Genomic DNA, 19,425 nt, shown 5'->3' with positions numbered 1-19,425 from the left:
ACATAGCCTGCTATTCACATTAACACAACAAAGCAAAGATTAACAAACGTATGTGTATTTAAAGAAGGGCTGTATTGAAAGGTGGACTGCAGTGCGATTTATGTCAGTGCTCTTCTTTGGTGGTGTCTTTGTTCTCGTCCACTTTGTTTAAAAACTGATTATTAAATCTTTGAAAAAAGAATCAATAGGTGAGTAAAAAGAGTGACAATGTTCTAAAGGGAATGGGGCCCAATTTCCCCCAGGAAGTACAACAGATGAATCATGTTGTGAGAGAGTATGAGTTTGTCTCTGTGTACAGCAGGCTTTGTGTGTTCACAAGGTACAGCCACACTTCCACGGTCTTGTGATGCCACTGCAGTGTCAAGATTCCATCCATGACAAACGAACGGTCTCAAAACACAGCTCGGCTTTTTGCAGTCGCAAGATGCCAGGTTTGATTTTTGGTTTTGTGTGTATTTGATTATTTTTCTGCCGTCATCCGTTAGTTCACCCGTGTGAAAGAACCTGTGGCAGGGCGATTGCCCTGCACAGGTGGGAATTAGTGTTGGTATAATTTGTATGGGGAAATGGGTTTATTTGTTTTGATTAATTGATTGTTTACAGACAGGTGCTCGTTTGAGACTTTGCTGTCTGCTGGGTTTGGTTGAGAGGAGGGGCAGTGGATAATTGGCTGTGCCAGTCCTTAAATCAGCAGGTGGGCGATCGCTCGTGGCAACTGCAACGCCATGCTACACAGGGGAGCTGCGTATATTCGAGTGGACAAAGTCCCTAAAACTGCAAGTGGTGCTTGTGAAGGCAATGCCCAGCCAAGGCCGTATGAAGCAGCAGGAGTCGTATGAATACCGGCTCATCAGTAGGTTAGTTTAGGGGATAGTGATCCCAGGAAGTAATGTACAGCGAGGGTTACGTAGTGTAGCCGGTTCCTGGAGTGGGACGCCTCGTTTAAGGTTAGAACTCGCCCTGTGTGGCACCTTTTATTTTTAGTTTTTGTACTGTGTTTTATTTAGCTTTTTGTACAGCTTGCATGTGTCCTCTGTGCGTTACCATCGCTGGTAACGTCACATGACCCCTTTGTTTACTTTGTTTGTATTAATAAATCCTGTGCGCCTGTGCTGGCGTTTCAACTCCATCTCCCATGTCTCTCTGTATTGCCTAAGCAGTGGCTACCCACACACGTGACACGAGCACCCTGTCACAGAACCAAATGGCTCTAAGGAACGAATTGGCCATATCCCATGAGCTACTGCAAGCAAATGAAGGCTACCAGCTAGAATGAGCATCAAAAAGAACAGCAGGCAGGTGTGAAAGGAAGAATTATTTGAAATATTTAGGGAAGTATCCATTTTCAAACATTTTGCCCTTCGCAGGTTAAGATATCAGAAAATAAATATATGCTGTATTTAAATGTAATCAGCAATATTATTGTGGGTAATTACTCTTGAGAAATGATTAACTTCACAAAAAGCTGCCTAGAATACACAGTACAACACACACACGTTGTATTATGCTGTATGGGGGGTAGGGGTGTTATAAATAGCCTTCTGCTTCTAAACCAAATAAAACGGAACGCTCTGGGATTCCTGAAGGAAATCTGCTACGTCGGGTACAGACCAAGCTCCACCGCAAACCAGATGTCACATCTCAAATAAATAATTCTGCACAAGATCTGCTCATCCAAAATATTTACCACAAGACTAAACAACCCTTTTGGTGTGCCTGGGAACTCAAGACAGGAATGTATTTTAAAAATTTAAAAGCAGTTAAACAAATTTAGTATTCATTTACTGTAACAAGTAGGCTATTTGATGGTTTAAAGCTCGAAGAGGAAGTTTGGGTTCCAAAAGATGGCACAGTAACCAAATCAGAGTGTCATTTCAAACTACTTCTAATTGATCAAAAAAAGCAGCAGTGTGCCCCTTTGCCTCCAGACCTGAACAAGGCAGTTTTAACCATGAAGAGTAGATTACTATCTACCTCTCACCCAGGCATTTCTTGTTAGCAGGGGTTCAGTGATAGTGAGGCCTGAGCAAGGAGAAACAGAGACTGCAGGTTGTTGCTAGTAAACCACATGGCAATTGTGATGCAGCAAGCAGCTAGGAGTTGTTTTTACTCGGTTTCCATTTCAAACAAGATGTTTATGTCCAGGTAGTCTATAGTCTGTGGAAACACAACTGACCAACCTAGGATTCCAGTTCAGCCAGTAGTGTGTTTCCTGCACAGCTTATCCAGTGTAAAACAAGATCTTTCACAATTAGCCTTCACCTTGGGGTGGAAGTTTGCATCTGTGGATATAGGTACAGTATGTGTGTACATGGTCAAGCAGTGGGAAAGGAAGATGACTAACATGCAGCCCAATAAAAATCTTGAATATACAGTAGGTATATTGTACCAAATCATAAATGTTGAAAGGCAAGATAGAATAAAAGCAGATAATTCAAGGCTACATGACTACTTGATGGCACTATGCTTCAAAGTACACCTTTACTACCATCACCTGCAACCTAGAATCCTTCAAGGAGGCATTTTGTAATCTGTAAAACTCCAGCAGCTATCAGTGCTCCAGTAAACTCCTACTTCATACAGTATCGGTTACCAATTTGTATGTATTTTTTTTTTTTTTTTTGCTGCTACAGCAGTTTTCAAATGCTGCTAGAAACAAGATTTTGCAAACCCACCAAGATTCTGCTTTGCTAACTGGGTCATTTCAAATGAATTCTTTAGACAATTTACATTGCAGTGTCAGGATAATTGCAACAAAGAAAACAACTTCCAATCCTTTGTTTACCCCTGTTGCGAGCGATTTATGTCATGCAAAATTCAATTATTTCCCTAAGAAGATTATCAGATTGAAGCAGTGTTCCCAATTCAAACTGAACAGAAAATACTGGGAACTTCCCCCACCTCTCCCCATCATCTTTTACAACAGATAGCCACGTGCACACCTGGGCTCAGTGAATCGGAGCTCCTCGAAACACATCACTGGGTCAGCATGGCCAGGACTCCCCTCGCTCATTAAGGGAGCTGGGGGACAATGGGTTGAGTGTGTCACGTTTATCAGAAGCAGACAGCTGATCCGCCGAGGAAAAATCGTTCAGTTCAGTGACCTAAAAACAAAGCGGGGCGGGGGGTAAATCTGCTTTCAACAAACCGCCCAATCCCACCCCAGTCACAACAAAAGAGGTGCTACAGCAATGCATTGTCAGACTGTTGCTATTGCTAACCTGTCTGCCTCTAATTCCACCACCTACTGTAGCACTACTGGCTGCAGTACTGTGCAGAAGGTTGATTCGATTTCACAAAGAATGCAAAACGTTTCAAAATAGGAAAACGCCACAGCCACGCTTTGAGGAACCCTCCGTGTTCGTTCAATCATTACCATCGTCCAAGCTGTGCTTCCGACAGACTGAACATCCAAAACAAGTTCTGTAGCATTAGGCTTGAATAAAACAAACAAACAAAAAAATAATAATAATAATGAAAAAGCGAAATGAAGTTCACCAGCATTGGTCCATCCGAAACATATTTTCTTTGTTTTTGTGAACACATACTGTCTTATTTAAATTCAACTGTGACTGGAATCAATTCATGCAATTATCTACTTCACTCAATATTGCTGCCAAATGGTGACCTTTGATAACGCTGAACACTAGAAATGGAATTTCCTTCACCTCTCCATGCCATTAAACATGCACCTTCTCTCATGTGGTTCATTCATTTAACATGCTTCCAGTTATTTTTTTCTCTACTAGTGGGATCAATTTAAGTGGATCCTTGCTACATTTTGTATGTAGATTTTTTTTAAACTTATTTCAAACTCAAAATCAGTTTTAAAAAAGAACCTTTTACAATCCTCCAAATCCGATTAGAAAAATGTTAACCCCTACTGTACAGCATGCATTATATAATAGTGTATAAATATTCACACAGTAACTAAACTGGAAATTGGAATTCACATATTTTGCATGGTTATCTGCTTCAAATATTTATACAGGACAACCCTCAGACACAGACTCCAGTTCATAAGGGTGCCTAAACATCAGACTTTTTTCTTTAAATCAAATTAAGTCTATGGACCCCGAGCCCCAAAGTGACACACTAGGTAGCGGGCTAATTGAACACCGCCTGCAGCTATTTAAATATTCATTACGTGGCAGGCCTCTACCAGCTGGTTGCCTAATAGAAAGCACAACGCACCCAGATACACCAAGCCTGGCCTTTGACCACAGGATTCCTTATGAGAATCATGCTACTCATACAGTACAACATTCTGGTTAAGAGGGGAAAACGAGCCATCAAATGTATGCCGATTTTCAAGACATGGCTGCAAATTTAACTTGATAGTTTACAATGTTTCATTGTTTTGCTTTTGCTTGTAATTGTGTATCATACATCCAGAATAGCCATAAAATAAATACTGCAAGATTTAACCAACAGTCCAAGACACCAGACAGAACACACTGTAATGCTCCTGTAGAAAGGATTCTGTCACTGAGTTCATTAACAATGGATGCCTGGCCCCTCTGGTTATAGTGGCTGGTCCCATACCCAGAGTGCCTGGTGACATTGACTCCAGGTTTGTTAAGAATCAGCTCGGACCCAAGCTGGGTACAGGCCCAAACATGAACCCTCCACACTGTATTTATAGAAAGATTGTAAAGACTGTTTGGATTGGCTACTTTACTGTGCTCGCCTAAATAAAACGGTGAGTTTTAAATTGTGAGTTTTCCTACAGCGAGCCAGGGAGATTTAGGGGGAAAAAATCACCACCGTACCTAACCAATATTTATAAATAGTGTATATTTAAAATATAAAACTAAAAACAGCAAGGTGATTTCTATAACATTGCCTAATTTGCAGGGATATTTATAAATCAGAGTGTACTGTAGTTAATTAAATCTTATTCCCCAGAGTGGATTTCCTAAACAATAGCAATCTTACGCAGATAAGAATGCCCTCATTTATTATTACTTTCTGCAGATGTCTGCATTAAAAGCAGTCTAAAACAGACAAAAAGTAGTCCAGTTTCAGTCCAGTTGAACAGCTGTGTGGAGCTAGAACCAATGTCCACCTACCTAGGAGCACACTGCTGAACATCTTGGCTCTTGATGTCTAGGGGAGAGGCTTCAGGGCCGGCTGGTCAGCTCACCCTCTTTGCCATACTGCAACCTTCAGCTTCCTTGAGCCTCACAGTCAAACCTATTCTAGCTGTAAAATGAGTAAAAGCATAAACCCATGGATGCGAACAGCTTTACTTCACCCTCAGCTACAACTATGAGCTGCAAGGATAGGTTGCTGCCAGTACGTCACAACCTACAATTAGACCCAAGCCAAGTTACGATGATACCCAAATTGAACGTGCCACTTCATCTGCCTCAAAGCAAACACTGCTGGGTACTCTACTGCACACGTTCAGGGCAAGACAACACGGCAGACAGATGAAATCATTCAAAACTGCTAGCTTACCGTACTGTGCCTGCTGCAAGGCATAGCCTTCGGAGGAACTGGAATCCATACCCATCTGTTAGAAATAATCCAAGTTTACTGTAGGTTCCTGTGGCTTGAGGGTAAAAAGTTTCATCTGCAGGACTGCTCTTCACACATTCTGTACGGAGCTTTCACACATCGGCAATACTGTTACGAGCATTCAAAAGCTTATTTTCCTCTTTCCTCGTCTCTTCAACAAAGAATATACCTGGATGTTCTACTTAAAGCTGGGATAGAGCTAATCACTTCAACCAGAATGGTACTCTTCAAGTTAACAAAACATTTGCTAGCCAAACAGAAAAAAAAAAAACACAACAATTTCTTTGTTGATTATCATTCTGAATTTAAAAGGATTCAGGGGGCAATCTGGGATCATATTGGGGCAAGTAAAATGTTTTATACTGACTGATGAACCTCAAATTTTTTACATTTTAAAAAGAGAATGGCTGATATAGGTGACTCTGTAGCCAAAAGTATCACATGTCCAAACCCTCTAAATGGTAAACTCAACATGCACCGAAAGTACAGTAAGCAATTGTATTTTCTCTGTTTCCAATGTGTCCCTTTGTATCAATATACATTGGTTTTTAGCTACTGCTGTGCACACCATCATTACTAATGCATACTTATTAATCTGTACATAACTTTGGCGTGCAGGTGCAGGAGGCTTGCAGATCAATACTATTATTGTTTCTTGGTTCTGGACAGACAGCCATGTCAAAATGGTTACAAGTTAAGTAGTTAAAGATGGATAGGACCACCACGTACAAAACATTTAATGCTACACAGCAATTCTTTTGGAGGGAAAAAGGGGCTATTTATCTGATCATACTGAAGTGCAATTACTTCAACGTTATCCCCACTGGATGCAGAGAGCCCTTTGTGTTTAGCAGCTCATCTCACCAGTGTCAGGGTACAAAACAAAACAGACAGAAAATCAAACATTACTGTGGCTGCTTCTATTCCAGATACAGCAAACCCATCAATTATAACAAGGCAGCACGGATTGGTAATCAAAAAAGAATTTGCTTCCTGCTGTGACACACATACATCACAATATCTCACAACACATCAAGCCATCCTATTGTGGCCAAGCATGTGGGCTGCCCTGAAGCAGTACCTTCATTCACCAAGGCCAGGTGTTAAAAGGGATTCGGTCTTCGCAGATTACAGAAACAAAACGAAAAAAAAAAAAAAAGAAAGAATTGCAAGCCATTTTAAAGCAATTACTAAATAAAATAATTATTTCCACAAAGCACTAGCCCGTGGTCACCACACCTCTCACATCAACTACAGCAACAAAGAAATAATAATAACGAGGCTTTATTCTTTAGCAACAGGAAAAAAACGGACCAAAACAACCACAAGCCATTGTGTGGGTTGTTTTGTAAAGTCATTGGAAGCCGATTGTTAGGTCTTCAACAATACAAGCTGTAACTTGGTTAAAGTTAATCCAAGGAACCTGAATGATTTAACAGCTGCAACAGAAACACTGAGAATCAATGCTTACTGTACTCTGATTCCTTGAACAGCCATCAGCTCGTGGAAATGCTCAAAGGCAGTACTGGATTGGGACTTCTAAGATAGAAAAGGTTCATTATGGGCACCGAGGTGGAATCTGCATCTAGTTAATGCTACAACAGGTCATATAGTCTGTGTTATTCAAGGATTGTGCTAAATCTTAACCTTGTACCACAGTGTTTTAATTGATAAAAACAAATATTTAGCTAATCTCCTTCTCTAAGGCCATGTGGCTTGCTCTACATATTACAATTTCAGCTAGCTAGCTAGCCATCACCCAATAATTAGCAACCAATAAATTTTACTAAGTAAGGCTACTAAATTCTACAGGTTCCAAGAAAAACTTAGCTTTCCTAGAAAATTTACAAATACATCACAGCAGCTATTTCATTTTTTTGAGCATTAATTAGTTGAGTGTTATTCACTTTGCTTGTTAAAGCCAGTCAAATGGGAATCAAAAGGTTATGGAATCTGAAGTGAATACCCTGACCACTTTTAGATACAGTGCGACGGTTTCTAGAGCTACAATATACTGCAATCAGTGAGGGCACTGCTGAAAATAGTTTGAGGTAGTTCAGAGTTAAATTATTTTCAACACTTGAGAGGGTTGCCATTTCTGTATGTATATTCTATTATACATAGTGCAGCCCACCAACCAAAACCACAATAACTGAGCAAATCTTTAATACGCACTATATTTGGAAACAACTGGCAAATTGTAGTACAGCTTTCAGTTGGCAGATTTGATCAATCGGATGATGGTCCTCGGGATGATGTTAGGAGAGGGATTAAGCAAGGACGGTGCTCCTGGACTTCTTCAAAGCCCAATGTTTCACAGGTAAATAGTATTTCATGTATTATTTCTACTAGAAGAAACAAACATTTCAATGTAGTTAATAAAAAAATAAATCAGCTTAGAAGGTGGTGATTTACTGTATGCATGGGGCATGAAAAAGCATTGGGCTTCCAGGAGGCAATCAAAATGATGCCTAGTGGAGGAAGTCTTGGAAAATCCAATAGGAAAATTATTCACATCGCTTCAAAAAAAAAAAAAAAAAAAAAGAAGCAAGCTCCAAAACATCGACGGCTTTTAGGGAAAGAGACGGCACTGCACTGGCAAAATGAGGGTCAGGCTAATAGAAACAATGGGGAATTGGGGACTAAAAATCTGTCACATTTTCAAACTTCTCAAATCAGTTCACCTCACTAGACACAGACAGTGCCCTTGTGGATACCTGGTGCAGTAAGACAGCAGTTGTTTCTCAGGAAATCTTTAGAGCAACAGGTACAGAAGCAGAGCTGAAAAGTCCCAGCATGCATCTGTAGACCTGCTCCTTTTATCCTCCCCAGCTTTGATAACCAGCTGACAGCCTTGCCAGGCCCCCAGGTAGGGTACTTTCCAAAAACAAGAGAAAAATGTCAAAGCTAATATTCCACGAGACTCCGCTCCGCCCTTAACACCAGCTCGCAGATGAGAATCTGTTTAGCCCAGATTACATTACAAAAAAAAAAAAAATATTGCACATTTCTTTATCCTGTTTATAGGGCTTAATGGTCAGATAAAAAAGAATACTGTCCATCAACTGCACTATTCCAGAATTTAATCTGACATCCATAACATTAGAAGAGATTTTAAAACTTGCAAATTAAAATACAAAAACAGAATTATACTACAACCGGTTAAACTGTAATATATAGACATAGATATCTATCTATCTCTATTAGGGGTGAGTCAGAATATTCGAATACTCTACACACAATTAACATTCAAATGGTTTGATATAGGTTTGAATGCTCGAAAAGGTCTTTATACAAATTGTTTTTAAATGAATTTTTTTTTTTTAACAAATGGAAAAATGCGCCAATCACAACTGTAAAACTCATCTCACTGGCCACTGCAGATAAAATTGACAGGTAGGCGGGTGCACTTCATTATGTAGCTCTGCTATTGGCTAAGGGAGTAGAGGCCAGTGACACAGATGCTTCCTGTACTGTCGCTTCTGCTGTTGGAGCAATACAACTACAATGGCAGCTTCGAAAAGAGTAATGCCTGGAATTATTTTGAGCAATTAAATGAGACCACTGAACAAAAGCCTATATGTGCATACCAGCAGATAGTTCTCAACAGCGGAACTTGTTAGATTGCGCTTTCGTCCTTCCCCTGAACATGTGTGGACATGAAGATCTTTTTAAACAATAACGTGAAGTATACATTACAGAGCCAATACCACCATTTTTTTTTTGTAAAAAGTTAACTTTTGGGTTATGGTACACTAAACTCCCACCACTTAAATAGAAAATTCTGCCAGTTTTTTTGTCATTAAGCTTAAGTCATTTTGAGAAACAGATAATAATTTATTCATACTGCAGGTCAAAATAGTACTGTGTATTGCCTTTCAGTTCATGCGATGAACGTCAGATGTAGCAGCCATTAGACTAGATGCTGTGAAACAAACAGAGTTAAAATAGTAACGGTACAGTTAGTCTAATGGAAGCGTCTGGTCCAGCACGTCAAGGACACAGATTCAAGTTGAGAGGAAAGGTGAAGGGTGGGTTGTAGTCTTTGTTTGCGTTCCGTCCTAGTTTAATAGTGACCGAGCTATGTTTAAAATTTAAAAAAATAAAATAAAAAGAAATGTAAAATATGCTGAGCGAGCACAACAAGAGGCGTATCTGTACACATGAGAATGGTACAGCTGTATTTTGTTTTACTATATTTTTATGAATAAGTTTAGAATTGTGTTCCTTTGTATTAATATAATGAAGTCAAGGATGAGAAATTTTGTAGAATTTTGTGGTTTTGAGTGTGTGAGTTAACATACCCTTAGTTTGGATTTGACTGTTCAACTAGGCTTCTGAAAATCAGCAAGCAAGGTACGTTTCCATTTTTATTTTATTTTTATAATGTCGATATTATTAGGCAATAATTGCTTATCGTCAAAATTATTGTTTAACCCATTTGCAAGAAATTATTTCTCATGTATTTATATAATGCATTTCTATAGACATGGATGCTGCTAATAATTATTTATTTTAATTAGAGGCCAACTATTCGAATATTCAACATTTGTGGCACTGGTGTATTTGAATGTCATTCGAAATTCCCACCCATCGATCGATCTGTCTGTCTGTCTGTACACACACACACACACACACACACACACAAAACTGCAAATTTGAATTGAACATCAATATAAAAGTACTTTTATGAAGATTCCTTCACATCAAATCAACATTTAAGCGGTATTGTGACAAGGTACTTGTGTCACGTGTGGCTAACCGCATTGCAAGACAGAGACCGCATTGGAGTTGAAATGCCGGCACAGGCGCGCAGGATTTATTAAACACAAAACAAAGTAAAACACACGGGTTATGTTATGCTACCAACGATGGTAACGCACAGAGGACACACACACAGGAGACAGGCAGGCTGCAAGTCTCAATCGAGCGCCGCGTCTGTAAACAATCATTTTATCAAATAACTCCAAAAAGCACACAAAACAAACCCGTTTCCACATAGAAAATTACACCCACACTAATTTCCTGTGCAGGGCAATCGGCCTGCTACAGGTATGTTTAAAAGAAAACAGTAAAGAAATGAAAAAGGAAAGAATGTACACTTACATGCTGAATACAGTAATTACATGTCCTTTCTCTTGAAAAAACTATCCAGTGTAGATTGCTCCTCACGCCCGTTGCAGTTTGTGTGAAGATGACAGACAGGCAACGATTGCAGTCGTCATGCGTGATTCGTACTACAATAGGTCATCTTTGAATTAGCATTATCTTTCAGTTAGTCAACCATTAGTGTTTGTTTTCACTGAGAGAATAACACACTTGACATTGGAGAAAGTTCAGCGTCAGTCAGTACTAAGATCGCTGTATCCGGGTCGATCCTGTACGTGATCGTTCTAATAGGGCTAATTTGCATTGAAAAAAAATCGGTTCTTGCTGTTGGGATCCTTAAAAGCAGGTGTTCGTTATAAGAAGGGTTCGTTATAGTGAAGTATATGAGAATCAGACTTTAGAAATTCTGCATGGGATTGGTTAAAACCTCATCACATGACCAAAAAATAGATATAACTATTGCCCCTGTGACGCTGTTTATGGTCAAGTTTTTTTTACAAACTCCCTCCAATTATGTCATCAAACTGAACATCCTTCCTCTCTTAACAGAAAGCTGACAACATAAAATGAATACCAAAATACCAAACAAAGATGCTGCAAACAATAAAATCATCATAAAAACTTTGCTTTCAGTGTTTTCTGACTTCCTAAAATTGAAACAAATCCAACTCGACAATGTAAATATATAAGACGTTCACAAACTCAATGGGCTCCTCTGAGAATTCTATGCTGCAGTGAGAAAGTCAAACAGACAGCTCTATGCCAAAAAAAAAAAAAAAAAACACTTGAATAACTGACTATGGACTCTGAAAAAACATTACTTTGACTGATTCATAAAACAAATATGGACTGCAGACCTCGCATAATGGGAAACTAAAGTCCCCTTGGGAAGAACTATAGTTACCTGCAGCTTCAGGCATTATAGTACCCTGTTGGTAACTATACTTCTTACCTCGGGGGGGCCCTAGTTTCCCATTGTATGCCTCCTCTGTTTATTATTATTATTATTATTATTATTATTATTATTATTATTATTATTATTATTATTATTATTATATATATATATATATATATATATATATATATATATATATAAATGGAGAGAGATGCTTTAAATTTATTTAAATAAGGAGATCAGAACATAGACAATTACCCTGGTGTAATTAATGAAAATGGAGAAGAAATTAAGGGCTGTTTTTTTTGGTTTTTTTTTTAAATACAACACAGTTATTTCCTTTAAAAACAGTGGAAGAAAACTCAAATGAGATATTAGCAGCAGTGTGGAGTAGTGGTTAGGGATCCGGACTCCTGACCGGAGGGTCGTGGGTTCAATCCCCGGTGGGGGACACTGCTGCTGTACCCTTGAGCAAGGTACTTTACCTAGATTGCTCCAGTAAAAACCCAACTGTATAAATGGGTAATTGTATGTAAAAAATAATGTAACTGTATGTAAAAATAATGTGATATCTTGTAAGTCGCCCTGGATAAGGGCGTCTGCTAAGAAATAAATAAATAAATAAAAATATTAAAATACAAATATATGTGCTAAGTTCCTCAGCAACACAAAGTGTCTACAAAACCAGATGCAAGGAGTCTACATGCAGTCAAGTGAGAGCGATGTTTTGGAACTGGAAGTACAGTGCAAACATTCACATAGGCCTACATTTAGTGTGCATGGGGGATGGGTGGCAGACTTAACAAGTCATTTCCATTTAATAAAAGCACTTAAGGCTTTTATAAAAAGCCTACTTCAGATCTCAGCAAGATATCAACACAGGCTTAATATCAAACACTAGGCAGCAGGGTGGACATTGGCCAACTAAACTGCTTCTCAATGCAGACTGGCCTCACTACATTCCAAAGGAATGTGTGATTTTAAATGGTTTGGAGACTGACCTCCTGGTTTTATGCAGCTCAGACAGACTTTGAATTGAATACCTTTAGCTCCAGTACTGTATTTTAGTAAGCTCGGGAAATATGCAGTTCTTTTAACTTCACAGTAAACCTTTCAGCCCAAAGTTGACCAACCAGTGCAATCAAAAGTGACCAGCTCAATCTAAAAAGGATTTTGCCTCCTCATCTTCAGTTTAAATGCACTCCTGAGCAGACTTGCTCAAAGTATCTGTTTATAGATGTCTCCCTGATGCGGCATTTTCCACTCCATATTTTTTTATATATATGTGGCTGAACTCTATAGTAGTTAGAAAATGTACGACCTCCCACACTGTTCTAAAATACGTTCATCACATGACCCATATAGGCCCACGCACTGCAATCTGGATATAGGAACTGGGTTAATTTCTATTTAACATTCATAGCAAAGATATAATTATGATAGGGTTTTAAGAGTTATGACAGGCCAAAAACTACCACCCCTGCAATTTGTTCAAAGATCGGTGTATTTTTTTTTGGTTGGAATCAGAGCAGATTTTTGTGATGTGTTCAGTTTCGAACTGAAATACATTTTCAAATGTCAAATTACAAGGACGGTTTATAATTGTATTATTAATAATGGGGGAAACAAAAACAGAGACACCCAGTATCTCCCAGCTATGGAATATCAGTAATCCGAGAAATCAGCCCCAAAAATCTGAATCCATGCATCCCTGAAATGCCCCCTTTTTCTCTAAACTCAAGTAAGCAGGAGTTTAAAGATGTCTGCATTTTTTTGTCGCTACCCCTCAGGCTGCACCCGAGAAACATGCACAAGAGGTCTAGTCTTCGTACTCAAACAAAGAATGTGGCACTTTTTTTTTTAAATGTTTAAAAACTAGCTCTGACTGTTGCGGTTGTGACTAAGACACTTCTAAAATTTGCTCCTTTTAGTCATCTTATATAACAGATAAAATACAGTAAAAACAGAACTGTCGAACATCACTGTACAGCCACACCATCAGGAAACGATGGATTGCTTCATACTTTCTATATATATTTTATAGCCGTTACCAAAAACAAACCTACTCTAATTAAACCAGCATTTCAGTTGTAAAATTAATAATCAAAGCTAAAAGAAATCTTCAAAGAAGCTCGTAAAAACATGTTCCAATGCAATAAAATCCACACGTTTATTTTTTTGCAAACAATGTACTTTCAGATTACTCTGCGTGATAAATATATCAGATTATTCAAGTTTTGTAACTGAAGTACAGGCTCAAATTCTGCCTTAAACCTGCATGTAGCACCTCTACCGACACAATGTGAGGCCCCATTGGTATTCGAAGGACTGCCCTGAAGACGACTCAAACAAGAAGTACAATTATTAATAGTCTGTGTATCTGTCTGCATGTTGTTCTGTACATGTTGTGGTCAAGTCAAGTTCACAATTTTAAAAACCTCTTCTGATTTTTACTATTCAAGTCTAGCTACAGCTACTTCTGACATTATATTATATATACGCCTGTCAAAGCAGCAAGGGTATTGACCTAATCATCCTTGGTTAAACGCCACATGAAGCATCACTTCCCCATCTTAGTATAGAGGGCCTTTCAGGGAAGATAAACAGAATGCAAAGTTGCAATCCTGTTCAAAATATATTCAAACAAACCAAAGCCAGAAAGAGACAGAAAGCAACAAGAAAAAAAAGAGCTAAATTAGAAAAAATGCAAATTAAAAAGAAAACAAACCCCCACATCCAATCTGTTCAATGTTGATTAATTTTTTCAAAGACAGCAAGTCTTTTTTTGTTTCACATGGTTTTTGAAACCTGCCTAACGTTATCAGAAACTAAAATAGTTTCCTCCTTTTTTCCCCATTAGAATGGAGGAGATAAGGGTTAGGGTTTGTCCTTTTTATTTAAATCCCCCATTGGCATGACAACACACAGAGAGCGCTATGTTATGGAGATGTTGCCACTTCCTTCCCCACACATCTTTCTTCAGTCTGGTACCTGTTTTACACAAATCTTAATAAGAGTTTACCCACAGCAAAAATGTACTGTATTTGATTAAAATTTAAGCCAAATAATGCCTGCTCCATGTACACTCCTATTACATTTAAATGTTGCACTTTTGTCCGAGGATCCAAAAAAGTCTACTATATACATGCCTAGATTCCCTTTTCACACATTCAATCTTCAGAGGCACATTTTATTTCCATTGGTTGGCTATTAAACAAACACTTGTTAGCTAAAATACAACAGCCTGCAAAAATGCTGCCCTTCTCCAAAACTGTTTGTAATTCAAACGTAACAGTATAATACAATTTAAATTAATACTGTAATACAATATTCATGCAAAAAATTAGAAGGCACACTTCTCTAAAATACGTGAAATCTGCTGTAATTGATAACTCCTGAATTCTATGTAGAGGTACCCGAGGAGGCAAGACATCAGTTTTATGAGAATAAAACCTTTACATTGTCCTCTCAATGTCCTTATGGTATAGAGCTACCAGCAACTCCTGTTTTAAACATTAACAACCATTCTCTTTATTGAGCAGTTACTGTGTGGTGACGTGCTGCAGGAGACACAGAAGGAAAGTCAGTGAAGCACCACCTAAGGAGTTAATACTCATCAAGCCCCACTATCTGTACTTCATTTTATACTGCCTCACCTTAAACAAGCACGTTCATAAATTAATTATTTCCCAGGAAGGGGGTTGGAGGGAAGAGTCACATTTGGAGTTAAACACTCCTTAACCCCCAATGTCTTTGGTTCAATCAATAACTTCTTATTCAAGTAAATAACAAACTATACTTTTAAAATGTAAATATTTCCAAGCGCCTGCAAAACCTCATCAAAAAGCTATATATAAATATATATATATATAAAAGCTAGTTCTCCATGCATACTGGATTAAGCATTTTTTAAATGTACAGTATTTACACATTTATTCCACAAGCAACATTTTGCTTTAATAAATTTGTTAACATTAACACCAAGAGTGAACACGATATTTTCCAGAAGATTGACATGCATTTAAAATCATTTCCCCCAGTTTATTTCATTACAGCCACAACAAATGCTGCTTTTAAATTCAATACAGAAGCTCTTTGTTGGTACCAAACTAACTTCAATGACATGATTATAGTAGAGGTTATGAGTATGAATATTTTACACAAGAATGTAATACTTAACACTTGCAAACGTACCTACCAAAAAAGGCTTTGTTTATAATGCTTTACCACTTGAAATGAAGAATGCAAGAGCTTTGCTAGGATTTGCACTTACATTACTGTATGGTATCTGTTCACAAAAAAAACCTTGACTAATCTAATACTACAAAAGGAAGGACACAGGGGGAAAAAAAGATGCATAAAAATACACTTGCAAAGCCATTCCTTGCAATGGCGCAAAACTGCTTTTTTGAGAAACATGCAACTACAACTTTACTTAATATGTTTTCGACATACAGTAACATGTTGTTCTAAAATGCAAATAACTGAATTTCTTTATTGTCCGTTGTTATTACATGCTTGTGCACATGCGGTATGTAATCGTCTATATTTACGGTATGGGAAGCCAGTAGTTATTTCTCAAACATACTAGTCAATCTGCACTTCGTTTACTGTAAGTGGAAGTCTAATTTTTCACAGCGTTTGCCACAGACTGTCATTGTGGAACCTTAATGCGTTACATTTTTAAAAAACAAGTGACAATGTTCGACTAAAAAAAAAAAAAAAGGCGCTCTGATTTGGTAAGCAATCGCCTATCTTAAATATATGAAAGAATTAAAAAGCTTAGTAAACCAAAACAAATCATTCTGGGTTATTGGCTTATGTTATGTAATGTGCTGTACTACGTTTTCAACACCGATGTACGATATTAAGGAAATAGATCAAATGTACCACTTTTAAAACCACAAGGTACACGATATCTTCAAGTCACAATAAAAAATCTTTACATCACGATAAACTAGCAAATATTTTTATGTGACAACGTGACCACAGATATAGGGATTTATATTATTCTTGGAGCCAGGTCAATCGTGTTCAGTATATTTTTAAATCTCACTTTTCTGCTCGGATTTAATACAACCGTTAATTACATTGCGCACAAAACAGAATGCATCTGTATTTGTTTAAATCAGCGAGTACTACACAATTTAAGGAAAGTGAAATAAATCCAATTGCGAGTTAGGCGACTATTTTATTTGACACATAAAACCTAATCAAAAAGCTTAATTTAAAAATAAATAAATAAAAAAAAGCTTAAGGACCCAAGTGGTTCTTGGCAAATATCCACATAACACAGCCACTTACAGTTACAATGTAAAAGAAATGTAAATTTAAAGCAAACACCATTTACATTGATAGTGAGTTTTGAACAGAATAGGACACAAACATTATTAACATAAATAAACAGCAAATCATGGGGGTGGTCTTTGCCGCTTTTGTTCTAAATCAGTTAAATTCATTAAAAGCAGACATTAATACAATTACAAATGTTAAAAAATAAATAAATAAAAACCGTATAAAACGTCTTTGCAATATTCATGTTCAGGCTATTTTAAACCAACACAGTTTATCTTAAAGTCCGCAATTCCTGAGAAGAATCTACTGGGGCAATTCACTACAGTTACATTAAAAAAAAAAAAAAATGTAGTTGAATAAATGTTTATCTAACCTAGAATAATTTCTGATTGACTGATTTGGGGATTTAAATTTGCTTTCCGAAATACAACTTTGTTTTAATTTCTGAAAAGTTACTACAAAAATAAATCAACAAATCGGAATGCCAGACAACGAAAAACTAAAAAAAAAAGTATTTAATTCTGTCAACGTACCGACTTGCAGGACATTCTCCACACATCCGCTTTCCAAAAGCCGGATCCCCCGGCGGAAAGGGAGCCCTTCTCCGGTGCCCCCAGCCGCGGCGTTTCCTCCAGTGCTGGTAACCCCTCCGGGGACAGTCCCAGACCCCACCGAAGCCCCTGATCCCGTCGCGCCGGCCTCCTCCCCGGCCCCACGGCACTGAAATGATGAGTACATACAGATCTCCCTCTCGTTCCTCGGGAAGGACCAGTAGACGATGCGGCGCTGGACGGGCTCCGGGATCCGCTCGAAGCGCTCCTCGACCCTCTCGAAGGCCCATTTCTCCGCTACGGCCTTAGCGGCGCAGTCCAGTAAAGACTCCGGGCTGTAATACCGGGAAATCGGAAAGCCCGATCCAGGACCGGGGCCGCGAGGAGCAGGACGCAAGCACGGCCGCTTACTAGCCGAAGGTAGCGACAGAGGAAGAGGCGGCTGAAGCATTTGCTGTCTATGTCCCTCCGCCATGGCGACCAAATAAACACTGAGAGCAGATGCCTAGCCTGGGAATCGCAGAGCGCTGATCATCACATGGGGTGGGCGGGGGACGTTACGTCACCCGGAGATACGAAAGCTAGCACAAAACCTAAGAATTAATTTTAAAAAAAGTTCTAGGAAAATGTTTAGGGAAAACATCAATTACAATTGCCACATTTTATTTTTTTTATAAAAAATAAAACATCAATAAATAAAAAAAAAAATGGAATGGGATTTGTGTGTCACCGACTGCAAGTTACTAAAATATAAAAATTAAATCACAAATATAAATAAATTAATCGGCAGCACTGCAGTCTTTTACCAGATAATTATTTTTCTTACATTATATCAGACATATTGTAAATAACTGTATGCGACTGACGAAAGTAAGGAACTTCCAGTTTGTAGTTTTGAAGCGTGTTCTCGGTTTGCGTTTACAGTGCCCTATATGCTGTAATTTGCATGTCGTGCAGCTCATGTGTTGATTGTGTTCTAGATTAAGCGCAGCTGCTGATTGTGGGTATCATACCATTATGAGTGCAATAACTGTCACCAAGAACTGTTCTCTTTCTGCGTGGGAGTGCTGCATTTACAAGAATAGAAAAAAACATTGTATACTAAAATATAGGTCTTTGGTGTCTGTTGTTTAGTAAATGATATCACTTAGCCTTTAATTGTTACAAAATTTGGCAGATGCCATGGCAGATACAACCAGCCTAGATACAATCCAAATAGTCTATACAGAACAGGTATAGTTACCATCCTTAACAAACTGGAGCAAAAACTTAGACCTGGCCCTTTGACTTCATCGCCACTATTTTAGACCTTCATTTTTAACTTTGGTGTCACTTGTAAAATATTGAGTAAAAGCTGGTTAGGCAATTGATAAAATAACAGGTAGTTAGTTTACACATCATTAGAGTCCATGTAAAATACAATATACAGTATGTGGCATCTCAGCAAATTTATCCAATTGAAATACAGTCAGTTCAAATAAATAATGAACTGTTCCTTTAGTTTTCAACTCCCAGTTAATTGTAATGCTTTCGAAAGGAGGATGGCTGCATTCTGGAAAGTCATTGTGTTTGCTGCACTATGCTAAAGACTAACTCAGCTTCTCTGCATTTCTTCAACTTTGTGAATGAGATGCAGGTCCATGGCGAAGCACTTAAGTGGGAGTGCATGCTCTGCCTCTTTGAGGTTCCCCTGGGGGATGGGGGAAGGACAGAGCAACTTGGCAGCCTTGCTTCAAGTGCCGAGCCTCACAACAGGAGTATTTTAGGATTCTTTATCAGAAAATCCTGCTAATACCTATGGCTGGCTGGTGCCTTAGACACTCTGTGGCTTAATAGTCGTCATAGATGCCTATAGCTTTAGTACGGTCTGTGCACTTGTCCTTGAACTCACTTTTATAAGGGATTAATGACCCATCAGTGTTCCTTCTTAAGTCATTAATAGCTCCATCTTCCTTGGTAAGCAGTAGCAACTGCAACTGATCTGCCTTGAATATGCAGTGAATTTGTTGTAAGAAAACATTTCTAAATACAGGAGCAATTTTTCAGCAAGCA

The 19,425-nt window shown here is 38.3% G+C and overlaps 1 protein-coding gene across 1 annotated transcript in view; it reads right to left on the bottom strand.

Annotated features, from left to right (window-relative positions):
• LOC117417489 (zinc finger SWIM domain-containing protein 5-like) overlaps nt 1-18,026 on the bottom strand; it is a 58,019-nt gene extending 39,993 nt beyond the window's left edge. The window contains exon 1 of the mRNA XM_034029665.3: nt 17,356-18,026. Coding sequence (XP_033885556.1) covers nt 17,356-17,848 — 493 coding nt within the window. The 5' untranslated portion in view covers nt 17,849-18,026. The remainder of the gene's footprint in view (nt 1-17,355) is intronic.
• Nucleotides 18,027-19,425: the final 1,399 nt, after the last annotated feature.

This window comes from Acipenser ruthenus, chromosome 12 (assembly GCF_902713425.1).
Source record: "Acipenser ruthenus chromosome 12, fAciRut3.2 maternal haplotype, whole genome shotgun sequence".
NCBI classification, from domain to species: Eukaryota; Metazoa; Chordata; class Actinopteri; order Acipenseriformes; family Acipenseridae; genus Acipenser; species Acipenser ruthenus.
This window is presented reverse-complemented; position numbering and strand designations above follow the sequence as displayed.